Here is a 12,941-nt window from a genome sequence, read left to right as displayed (position 1 = left end):
AGTCATGGTTTATCTAATAACTTGAAATTGGGACTGGAATATAGCTATGCAAAGTCACAAAAGAAAGAAATGCTTGTAAGCCAGCAAAACTTGAAAGTAATAGGAGGAATATATTAACCATCTAAAGATAAAATGTGTCAATCAGAAAGGAGATACGTTAATCAGGCAATAAAGCAAAGAAAAAGAAACTACATAGTAAATGCAAAAGTTGCCATTGCCTCTCCATTCATGATCAAGGTAGAGGAGTATGCTTCAAAAGATAGAGTATTTCTAATCCTACTAGAAAGGCTTTCCCTGGTGTAGAGATGGGAGTAGGAGATTTTAGCCAATGGATTTTTGAGTATTTCCAACTAACCAGACCATCTCTATTGTAAGATGGATGTATCAGCCTGGTGCTATTAAACAGTTGATTCATATAACTCCCTGTATTCGGATTCTATGCTGACCAAGTGAGTTTATGATCTGGCTTTCTGTATCTCTGTAGCGCAATCAATTCTACTGCTTAGCAAAAAGCTCCTAGTTCAAACTCACTGGGGATTAAGTCCTTCGATTCTTTTCCCTTTCACTTTCTTTTCTGCAACAATCTTACCCCAGAGTCCTAAGAATCCTATCATGTAACAAAAGCTCCTGTTCAATAAATGAAGTCATCTATTCAGTCAATAGGAAGATTCTCTCTGGCAAAACCAGCTTTTGTTAGTAAGGCTGGTCTGTGGTTCTGAGTCCTAATGATGAGATTTCCCTAAAAGTTTAGAGAAGCAGTACAGTTCAGACTGCCTGGGTCTGAATCCTGGCTCTGCTACTTTCTAGCTACGAGAATTTGGGAAAGTTATCTAACCCCTCTGTGTCTCAGTTTTCTCATCAGTAAAATGGGGTTAAAAATAACCTACTTCAAGGAGCTTTTATGAACATTAAACGAGTTAATATATGTAAAGTGCCTAAGCTATCAATTGGCTAGTAGGTGTTGCATAAATGTTATCTATGCTATTACTATATAGCTTGAGGTACATAGACAGAATGTGCTGAACATGCCAGCATAAGTATTCCCTGTTAAAATGACATTAGAGTATTCATCTCATTGCATGACTCAGTCTTTCAGGATCTGAATATCCTGGGGACTGATGAGAGTAGGGTTAAAATGAGAAAAATGGCTACTTAATTGAGGTTTTACCAGTAAAGTTCTGCCTAGTTTCAGCTTGACTTCCACTTTCTCTATACTGATTTCAACAGTGCGTAGTGAAATCCAGGGTATGATGAAAGTGAATAAAGTGAGGAAGCTGCCAACGTATTACAAAAGGGGTTGGCAAATCATAGCCTGAGAGCCAAATCCAGCCCATGCTCTGTTTTTGTACAGCTGGAGAGCGAAGAAAGGTTTTTACATTTTTAGAGTACTGCAAAAAACCAAACACAAAACAAAAAGCAAGCAAGAAAACAACAAGAAGAATATGCAGTATACGGCTTGCAAAGCCTAACGCATTCACTGCCTGGCCCTTTAGGAAAAAAGGTTCGCAGATCCGTGTTCTACACTCTTTCCTTTTTACTTACCTCACTGTACCCCAAGAATAAGTATATAAATGAGGCTGGGTAAGTAGAGTGAGATAAGAAAGAGGCCGAAAATCGTGTAACAAAGAGCCCAAGGGCTTTGATGATATAGTTCATTTATCACTCTAACTGTAATACAAATGGCTAGCTAGCTGTTCCTATTTTAGTATCCTAAGAATGACTTCTCGCTTCCTCAAAAAGTCTATATATTCCTACCTCGTAGTGGAAGCATTATAGGTAGTTAGGGGGTCTATAAAGGAATCTGTTGTTGCAAGGCCAGGAAGCCTCAGGCCCAGGAGCAGTGGCTAATTAGGTCACCATCGTATCTATGATAGCCTCAGGATGTACCAAGTAAATGGCAAAGAAAGAGAATACTTACTGTTTTAAGTATTTTAAAGTGTTTAAATAATACACACACAAGTTATAAATTTAAAAGTTTCTGTACTAAGATTCCTGGTTTAACCAATTTCTAACCAGGAAATCAATAGTGTGTCCTTAATGTATTACAGAATTTGGCCCAATTCTGGATAAGGTATTTTTAGGCTACGTGGGTTTACAGCTCTGAAGCGGTATGGAATAGGAAAAACAGCTGCAAATAATCAGTGATGAAGCCTTTCAGAGCAAAGGAATAAAAGATACGTGCGTGACAGTAAAGTAGAACGTTATTTGTTGTATGTACTCTTTCCAAAAAAGATGGCATGGGGCATGCTACCAGTCTAATGGTAAACAGCTCATTTAAGACTAGGCATGAAAAGTTTCAAAGAAGGAAACATGAAAATTTTATGCTAGTGAACATTAAAATAAAAGAATATAAATATTTTAAATAACACTAAGTTCAAACCATTATACAATCTTAAATAAGTTTCCCATAATTCAACTTATCTTCCAAGGAAAGGAAGACAAAGGTCAGCTCCATTTGCCTTTTTTTCCTTGTCTTGCTTGATGTTATGAGAAATAAAGATCAGGAAAGACTCTTCTGGGCTATCACTCAGGAGTCTAAAGCTTTCTAGAGATCTTAACCTAGCTTAACTACACTTAGCTAGAAGGAGTTCAGACATATGAAAAGAACTTTTGAATCCAATTTTAGATCAATCTAAGTTATCAAGAACTCTTCCAATTGTCTTGATCTTATTTTTGACTACTCACTCCAAAAATGATTTAGTTTTTATAAACTGTGCCAGTTCTTACTGAACCTTAATGAGACAAAAATTTAACCCTTCCTGGTACAATAAACATCCAACTATTGTGTTAGAGACAGATGTTTTAACTAAAGGATATAATCCAAAGACATCATCCTTAGCTATTAGCGTACTATTAATATTCACAATGTGTTTTAAAGAACAACAATTTGTTAACTAAGCCTGAAGGGCTATGAATATACTATGTACTGTCTTGATGCAGCTTGTTTATGCAATATTCTGACAGACACAATTAATCTTGTGAAAATGACTGGGATATAGCGTAACAGTAAACTATCTTTAAGCCCAAAATACATATTTTCCTGTAGTAATATACCCTCATAACACAATGAGAGTAGCATATGGAAAAAACATCAGGAATTAATTATTTAAAAGCAGAAATTAAAAGTTACTATATTCATAAATCTTGGCTATGTGGCAGAGACAGGGTTAAAGGAAATGTTTAACTTGTAAGTAAGTATGAAATAAATGAGTCTGTACCTCCAACAAATGCATCTCCAGCTCCATTGGTATCAACAATTTCTTTCTGGTCTTGATCCAAGACAGCAAAAGCGGTGACTTCACTTTCTGCAATTAAAGCCAAAGAAAGGCAGACTGACTTCTCTTTGTAAACACTCAATATACAAACTCACCCAGGAAAGCTTGAAGCTCCTACATCAGCCAAAGAGAGAGACAGAACATGAGGCCCATATTCTGTACATGAGCACTTGGGAACCAAGGTGAAAAGCCATCTGTAAGCAATGCTTTCTGGTATTTTCAGCATACAGATGTTGTATGTGTTTTGTTAGAGTTATACTTAGGTAGTTCACATTTTTGAGAAACAACTGTAAATGGTAGCAGTACCTTTTTGGACAGTAAAAATACTTGAACAGAAACTATGAGCTAAAGGAAGTATTAAGTACTAGATCATGGATCTCTAATAAAGCATCAAGCCTGGCTGCATTCCTGGCAATGAAATCTTGGATATAGTTAAAGAGCTGTAAATTTAAAAAATACAAATAATGAGTCTTGAGTGTTTCTCTATAGAAAATCACAATGGCACAATAAAAATACAACTACTATTCTGAATAATACTTGATGCCAATGTCAAGGATTACTGATGTTAGTTGGCTTATTACAGATAGTCTAATCTGGTTACTTTTTACAATGGAGTCACTATTTCCTCCAAACTATCAGTCAAATAACAAAAGGGAAAGCTACCACTGAATGCATGGGCAGAACAAAATGGACAGTGCAATGAGCTCTTGTTTTACAGCAGTCTGGAACAGGGCTTGGTTCTTTTGACTACAGAGTAACCTAATACACTACTTTAAACCTGGCACATGACAGTGGAATGGCATTACAGTAGTCTCCGTTATCCAGTTTTGCTTTTTGCGGTTTCAGTTACCTGCGGTCAGCTAAAGTCTGAAAATATTATGTGAAAAATTCCAGAAATAAACAATTCACAAGTTTTATGTTCCACACCATTCTGAATACCGTCCCAATCCATCCTGCCCTGGATATGAATCATCCCTACGTATGCCGCCTGTAAGTCACTCAAGTAGCCGCCCCGGTTATCAGATTGACTGTCACTGTACTGCAGTGCTTGTGTTCAAGTAACCTTTATTTTACTTACTAATGGTCCCAAAGCACAGGAGTAGTGATGCTGGAGATTTGGACATGCCAAAGAGAAGCCATAAAGTGCTTCCTTTAAGTGAAAAGGTGAAAGTTCCTGACTTAATGAGGAAAGAAAAAAATATTATAGTTGAGGCTGCTAAGATCTACAGTAAGAATGAAGCTTCTATCTGTGAAATTGTGAAGAAGGAAAAAGAAATTTGTGTTAGATTTGATGTCGCACCTCAAACTGCAAAAGTTATGGCCAGAGTATGTGACAAGTGCTTAATTAAGATGGAAAAGGCATTAAGTTTTGGGGTGGAGGACATGAACAGAAAATTTATTCCTATTGACAGCAATGTGCTGCTCCAGAAAACACTGAGCCTATAGGAACACTTCAGCCAGATATCCCCTGAAACAAGTGACAGCCAAGCCATTTACTGCAAGTAAAGGATGGTTACACAGATTCAGTAAAAGATTTGGACTGAAAAATATAAAAATTATTGGAGAGGCTGTGTCTGCCGATGAAGCTACTGCCACATTTCTGGCAGTGCTGAAGGAGTTAAGGAGATAGCATACCATCCAAAGCAAATCTTCAGTGGTGATGAAACTGGGCTCTTCTGGAAGAAGATGCCCAATAGAAGCTACATTCATAAAAGTGCAAAGGAGGCACCAGGGCATAAAACATGGAAGGACAGATGAATGCTGGTACTATGTGGCAACATTGCAGGGCATATGATAAAGCCAGGCATGGTGTGCGTAGTGTTCAGGGTGAAGAACCAATGTTCTCTCAAAAACAAAACCAAAAATTATCAGAAAGCATGGGTGACAGTTATCTCCTTTATGGCATGCTTCCACCAATGCTTCATCCCAGAAGTGAAAAAATATTTGGAAGAAGAAAGGGTGGAATTTGAAGTCCTATTAATAACAGATAACGTACCTGGTCATCCTGAATTGTTATAAACGTGAAAACGTTGAGGTTTGAATTTTATCTCCAAATACAACTTCACTGCTTCATCCCTTTTACAAGGGCATCATTCAGTTTGTCCAGGTCACATACACCCACCCTGTATTTGATCACATTTGATCAGCAATTGATGCAGACTCTAATCTGGACACAATGCAGTGCTAGAAATCATTCATTATTACCGACACAATAACATTCATCAAAGCTGCAGTGGATGAATTAAAACCAGAAATTGTAAAGGCCTGCAGTCATGAATGATTTTAAAGCCTTCCTGGGGATCAGTGGAGAAGTTAGGAAAATCATTCGCACAGTAAGAAGGATTTGCCAACATGCTTGATGAAGAAGCAGAACACATCAAAGACCATGGAGAAATGTTAACAAATGAGAAAGTGGAAGAACTTGTTGAGTCATCTACAGAGGAAGAGAAAGATGATGAAGAAGAAAGTGGAGCAGAACCAGCAACTCGGACATTACCAAAATATGCTGAAGTGTTTCAAACTGCATAGACTTTAAAGGAAAAATTAGGGAATAAGATCCTTGGATGGAATGCAGCATTAAAGTCACCCTTATAATCACTGAAGGATTCAACCTCTGTAGCAAAACACTGATGAGTTAAAAAGAGACAACTTCCAATTACAATGTTCTTCCAAAAGGTTTCAGTGAAACAAATAAACAAACACAAACGAAAACCCTTCAGCTATTGAGGATGCCCAACCAGGGACATCATCTGCTGCTGATATCCAACCATCGACATCATCATGGCTTGATGATTCTCCTTCTGACGTTATCATCAGAAGGTCAATGTTAGCCTAATGATACATCACAATATCTGTGTCATTCACCTCACCTCATTTCATCACACAGGCATTGTATCATATCCTATCATCATAAGAAGGGTGAGTACAGTACAATAAGATAATTTGAGAGAGACCACATTCACAAATTTTTTTTTTTTTTGGCCATGCCACATGGTATGCGGGTTCTTATTTTCCCAACCAGGGATGGAAACCTGGTCCCCTGCAGTGGAAGCGTGAAGTCCTAACCACTGGACTGCCAGGCAATTCCCATTACATAATTTTTATTACAGTATATTATTATAATTGCTATATTTTATTGCTGTTCATTGTTGTTAATCTCTTACTATGCTTAATTTATAAATTAAACTTTATCATAGGTATGTATGTACAGAAGAAAAACCACATAGTATATATAGGGTCTGGTACTATCCACAGGGTCAGGAACCCAGTGGGGGTTTTGGAACATATCCCCTGCAGGTAAGGGAGACTACTGTATCTGTGATGAAATCTGGCCTAGAGGACATTTGTAAAAGACTGAATAGTGCTTTTCATTGGTGTCTGGAACTTCTGAAACCACAAATTTGCATCCTTTATGGGGACAAATGTGGCCAAAGAGCTATAAACTTCAATCTCATCTAAGATCAAGAAGGAGAGAAAAGGAAATCTTGGAAACTTTAAGGTCTTAATAAAGGACCTAAGACTCTCAAAAAGCATGTTCTGTTTGCCTTTTGCTACCTGCTACTAACGGATACTTTCAACAAGACATAAAGTAATGATAATGAAAAAAAGATCCTCCTGGAAAGATTGATATTCAAGAAGAGGACTCATTCACTTAGTGATGCCTTCTGACTGTAGATGCTAAGAAGATTCCATATTAGAAGTACCTATTTAAACTCTTTTAAGTACTACCTTTCCACACTTTTTAACACCAGACCTACATGAAGTTGACAAGATTTTGATTAATTGGAAGTTAAGGCATAAATATCCAGGATTAAATTTTCTAGGGAGTATGCAGTACAGACTGCTATGCAGGCCAAAAAAAAAAAAAAAAGATATAAGCAGACTTTATTAGAAATAATTAGGAAAGGAAAGGGCTACAGTCTGGTTTAAGGAAAGGTCTGTACGATAAATATTTATAAAGAAATCTGATTTTACTACTTCCAAGTACAAGTCATACTATAAAGGGAATTAACAACTATAAACTAAGAACAATCAGGCGCTAAACAAGTAAAATGAGCTAAGTTAATGACACCATTACCATTTATAATAAGGTTATATTATGTAATAATATAACATGTCTATAAAACATTTTAGGTAATATAAGAATTAATTCCTGGATTACAGATTAAAATAATCACATATAAATGATAAGTAAGCTGCAATTAGATATAATTCCTTGAGTTCTTTGTTTCAAAAAGTTATTGACTTTTGATTGGATAAATCTTTATTTATGAATAAAACCTAATTCACAATGGAAGAGTTTATCTGAATTTTGTTCTTAAGAATCATGACTTTTTGTCTAAATTAGCAAAAATTCTAAATGAATGCAGCTTTACTACACTTTTTTCTGGATATATGTGTAGATCCTTGAAATCCTTTATCCTTAGGTGTCATATGAAGTTCAATTTCCTGAAACATAAAGTAGAAATATTTTCCACTTTTTGTACTTATTAATTCAAATAAGTATATAAGAATATTAAGAATGTAAAAAGAGCTGTCAGAAATTGGTACATAGTGCAGGCTCTATTATCTTCTGCATCTAGAGAGCTATATTACAAGAACTCCTTTCAAAATAATAACGCTGAAAATTTGCAAGATCTTGAACGGTGTTCCAAATCATTGAAAAGGGATTAAACAACGTTCAATAATATTCAATTTCAATTATATTTTTGGTACATTCTTATTTTGAAATACAATGATCTAAGCTGGTTTACAGAGTTATTAAAAAAACTCCCACAAACTAAGTAAATGGTATTCACCAACATGACCCATTCCATAGCCTTCTAGTTAATTTATTGTGTGAACATACAAAGTACCTAACTAAATCTTAAGACACACTTATAGGCATGGGCATTATTCAGCCAATGAGGCCCAAGACACTCACATCACTGTTACTGGGATCTTGTTTTCTTAGGTGTGAAATGGGACTGGAGTAGCTGTGGGAACAAGTAGCAAAAGTAGCTTTTTGCCTTAGTTATAGAAAAATGACACTTAGTTCTGATCAAGTACTTCTACTCAAGAGCTTAAGATAAGTAAGTGCCATTGTCTCTTCCCAAATTCTTTATAAAGTGAGAAGGAAAAGCATTGGGAATAATTATTATTCTTATTTTCCAGACTTCTACAACAGCACAAAATCATGAGCTTCCCCAAGCAGAGAGGAAACAAACACTAACAATTCACCTGATAACAGATTTGCTTAGTGTCATTTATTGGATAAGACCCTCATGGCATCTTCACTCAGAACAATGAAATTTAATGTACTTAAAGTACAAAATAATAAAAATTCAAACAGTCTCTGGACAGTTTATACAAACAGGTAATTTACTCTTCACTCTACCGTGACATAAGCCTTACTACCCAGTCTCTTAAGAGGCCAGTCTGGCTAGAATCAACTATAATGTTAAGTCGTTTATAGTAGAGATGGTTAGTTTATACAAATGCCACAATATCTAACTGAAAAATAATAATAAAAAATTCACTCATTCAATGCCAAACAATTAGACTAAATGTTCCGGTAGCTTTACTGCTACCAAATTAACTATATATTTTAGTACTATATACACACACAGCCTCAAGATAATCAATATCCTTAGGAAATTTTGTTCAAGGTATATTAAAGTGCCATGTGTTGTCACTGTCTTACTGATGTCACCTCTAAATTGTAGTGAAGATATAACTGAAGAAGATACAAAGCAGGACGAGAGGCAGATAGGCAAGTGTTTTTCAGCCTCATGGTAGACTGTAGTCACCACCTCTACCACAGCCTCTGATGAGCATTACCAGCCATGGAAAAAAACAGAAAACTTATGGCAAAAACTTCACCAGAAAGTGACAAGCACGACTGTTTAAAAACCAGAACTCCTAAGATTCTGAAAAGTGGCTCCTGCACCTTGGTGATTTCTTATAATGAGTTATTTCCAGGGTATTAATGTTTTTGTTTGCTTGTTTTTTTTTTTTTTTTTTCCTGCGGTACACGGGCCTCTCACTGTTGTGGAGCACAGGCTCCGGACGCACAGGCTCAGCGGCCATGGCTCACGGGCCTAGCCGCTCCGCGGCATGTGGGATCTTCCCGGACCGGGACACGAAACCATGTCCCCTGCATCAGCAGGCGGACTCTCAACCACTGCGCCACCAGGGAAGCCCTCTTTTTTTTAAAAAAATTAATTAATTTATTTATTTTTGGCTGCGTTGGGTCTTTGTTGCTGTGTGCAGGCTTTCTCTAGTTGAGGTGAGCGGGGGCTACTCTTCGTTGTGGTGCACAAGCTTCTCAGTGAAGTGGCTTCTCTTGTTGTGGAGCATGGACTCTAGGAGCATGAGCTTCAGTAGTTGTGGCACGTAGGCTCAGGAGTTGTGGCTCGCGGGCTCTAGAGCACAGGCTCAGTAGTTGTAGCGCACGGGCTTAGGTGCTCCGCAGCATGTGGGATCTTCCTGGACCAGGGCTTGAACCCGTATCCCCCGCAATGGCAGGCGGATTCTTAACCACTGAGCTACCAGGGAAGCCCTGCTTGTTTTTTATTAACCTTTTTTGCGGGGGGAAGAAAAAGCAGAAAAGCAGAAAAGTTTAAAGAAAAATACAGAGAACTCCCATATAACGTTTATCCAGATTTACCAGTTTTTCATTTTGCCATAATTTATCAGTCCTGCTGTATATACATATATATTTATTTATTCTTTCAAGCCATTTGAGCGTAAGTTGCATATATCATGTCCTTTATTCCTTAATAATTTATTTATTTTGGTGTATTTCCTAAGAACAAACATATTATTTTAGGTAACCATCGTATAGTTGATAAATTTTAAAACTTAATATTGTTATTTCATCTAATCTATACTCCACATTCCAATTTTGTTAATTGTCCTAATGTCTTTTACAGCAATTTTTTTCATCCAGTACAGGATGCAGTCCAGAACCACATACTGCTTTTAGTTGTGCTTGTTTTTTAAAAAAATTTAACCTTTTAATTTTTACTACAGGTAATGCATAACTATAGTCGCCAAATATAAATATGTGAAAATATATGGTACAACCACCCTTCTCCGCTTATCTCTCCCATTCATTCAGTTTCTAGCCCCACTATTTTTCAATCTGGTTATCATTGTTATTGCTTCCCTGTATATCCTTTCATAATTTCTCTATGTACATATAAGCAAAACATTCTTATTTTTCTCCTTTTTATTTTAAACAACAAAAAAAGTATCATACTATATGCACGCTGTTCTGGACCATGTTTTTTCATTTGGAGATCTTTTTATATTGGTAAACAGAGAACGTCATTATTTTTAATGACTGCGTAATAGTCCGCTGTATGGATATACTATAATTTACTTAAGTAGTCCTTTATTGATGAACTTTTAGGTTGTTTTCAATCTTCTGTTATCACAAACAATGTTTCAAAGCACTAATGCTTTTATTTTAAGTAGACTCTAAATTTAATTATTTTACTTAATAGCCAAGTTAAGAATATAATTCCTACTTTATACTGGGAACTGACACAAGGAAATTAAGCTGTTATGCAAATAGCATGAAATATGCCTGTGTCACAGAATAGGGGAAAAAAAAGAGAATCCGGGAAATGCTTTTTCTTTTCATTGGGATACACATATCAGGATATGAGCAAAGATACCCTGCTCAGACTGCCCTAATAAACAGGATAATGAAACAGATGACAAATTCTGCTAATAATAGAGATTTATAGAACAATCCTAATTAACAAGGACTTTTGGGGGAAATGAAGAGCTCTGGGTTAATTTAATTTTCTGGTTAACTAAAGAAAAAGCAGAAAGTCTTTTTAGTTGGAAATCTTTCTAAATGTACTAATATAATAACATACCATGACATCCTTGCTTTAATTAGTTTAGTTTATTGAGCTCAATGAAAATTTTCTATGATAATAGAGAATCCTACAGCACATGTTAATGTCATTATTCTGAACATCAATTCTTATTGTAGTTCCAAAAGTATAAGTGCTTTCATGAAAGGCAGTATAAATGGAATGATGGCAAGTAAACCGGATTAGGACTCAAAAGACCCACGGTTTGAGTCTGGTTTTTGTTCTGCTACTTTATTCAACAAATACTTATTAAGAGCTTATCATGTGTCAGGACCTCTGTCAGAGAAGGAGAATACAGATGTGAATAGGACAAACAAAAACCCTGCTCTCACAGGATCTACATTCTAGTGAGGATAGATAATATATAACTAACACAAAAATGAAGAAGATAATTTGAGATACCAATAAATGCCATGAAGGAAATAAAACAGATGATAAAGTATGACTGGGGAGGAGGGTTAATTTAGATGGGTGTTACTTCCTCACTGAGGGGGTGATGTTTGAATTGAGACTTCAATAGCAAGAAGGAGCCAGCCATGTGAAGATCCAGGGGTGGAATATTCAAGTGCAGAGGACCTGGGCTAGCAACAAGCTTGGTGAGCTAGGCCTGTTTAAGGCTAAGAAGGCCACTGTAACTAGCGTACAGTGAGTATGTGGAGGTCAAATCTGTGTGTGTGCGGGGGTGGGGGGTGGGGAGGGGAAGAGCTGGTAGAATTTCATTCTATGTAATAAAAAGGGAAACCACTGGAAGGTTTTAAAGAGAGAAGTGACACGATCCCATCTTCAAAAGAGATTGTTCTGGCAGTCTTATAGAGAATGGGCTGAATGGTGGGAGTTGGGAACAGAGTCTAAGATGCTACTTTACCAAGAGACCTTATGCAAGTCACAGGGTAACTTAAACACTGTTTTACTGCTCAGAAAATGAGGATAATTCTTGCTTTAGCTATTTTCAGTGACTATTATATGGATTAAGCATAAACATTAATAAAAGCACCCTGTCAAATATAAAGCCCTATACAATTCTATAAGGTGTTTTAAGGAGCTTATTATCTTCAATCAGGCAATAAGTACTTGTTGAGCACTCACTATGAGCTCTTCATTTTCTGCTAGATCCTTTGGAAGCAGATAAAGGAGAATTATTAAGACATGGTCTGTCTTCTCAAGGAACTTAAGAATCTAGATGGAAAGAGAAATCTAGCATATGTGGAAGAATTTGTGAAATATTATACAATGTTATAGCTGCAACAGGAGCTCAAAGGAGGAAAAGAACAATGTGAGTTTAATTAACTGGTGATGGTTTCACGGAGAAGATTGAACTTAAAGCTGGGTTTTGATGTGGATAGTGAAAAGGAGAGGAAAAGAAAGGTATATATATATATCCCAGGAGGCACAGAGAAAGAAGGACGTTTATATGTCAGGTAAGGCAAGAAATAATGCAAGATGGGTGGGGACCAGCCATCTCTAGGGAGGCTTTGAAAGCCCGACAAATGTTTGGACTTGATACATGAGGCAAATGGGATGCAACTGCAGTTTCTGAGCAAAAAGAGATATTCAGATACTTACTATGAACCAGGTACTGCACCAAGTGCTTTATATACTTTATTTCATGTATTCTCACTGCAATCACATGAGTTAGGTGTTATTGACCTGATTTTATAAATGAAGACATTGAAGCTCACAGAGGCTGTCAACTACCCAGGGTCCCAAAGCAAAGTAGGACTTTGGGACAAAAAGAATGAGAGAGAAGTAAAATATAATTCCAAAGCTGCCATTTGAGCAATGTTGCTACTATTTT

General features: G+C 36.6%; 1 protein-coding gene across 13 annotated transcripts in view; it reads right to left on the bottom strand.

The window, feature by feature from the left end:
- Positions 1–12,941, bottom strand: part of ADK (adenosine kinase) — a 494,936-nt gene that overhangs the window by 27,985 nt on the left and 454,010 nt on the right. For all 13 annotated transcript variants that reach the window (XR_002893073.3, XR_003677644.2, XM_024132043.2 and 10 more), the window contains one exon: positions 3,219–3,305. Coding sequence is in view for 11 of the 13 variants with exons in the window: in XM_024132043.2 (XP_023987811.1) it covers positions 3,219–3,305 (87 nt within the window). In the remaining 2 variants the exon portion in view is untranslated. The remainder of the gene's footprint in view (positions 1–3,218; positions 3,306–12,941) is intronic.

The sequence above is a fragment of the Physeter macrocephalus genome, chromosome 20 (genome assembly GCF_002837175.3).
Source record: "Physeter macrocephalus isolate SW-GA chromosome 20, ASM283717v5, whole genome shotgun sequence".
Taxonomy (NCBI): Eukaryota; Metazoa; Chordata; class Mammalia; order Artiodactyla; family Physeteridae; genus Physeter; species Physeter macrocephalus.
This window is presented reverse-complemented; position numbering and strand designations above follow the sequence as displayed.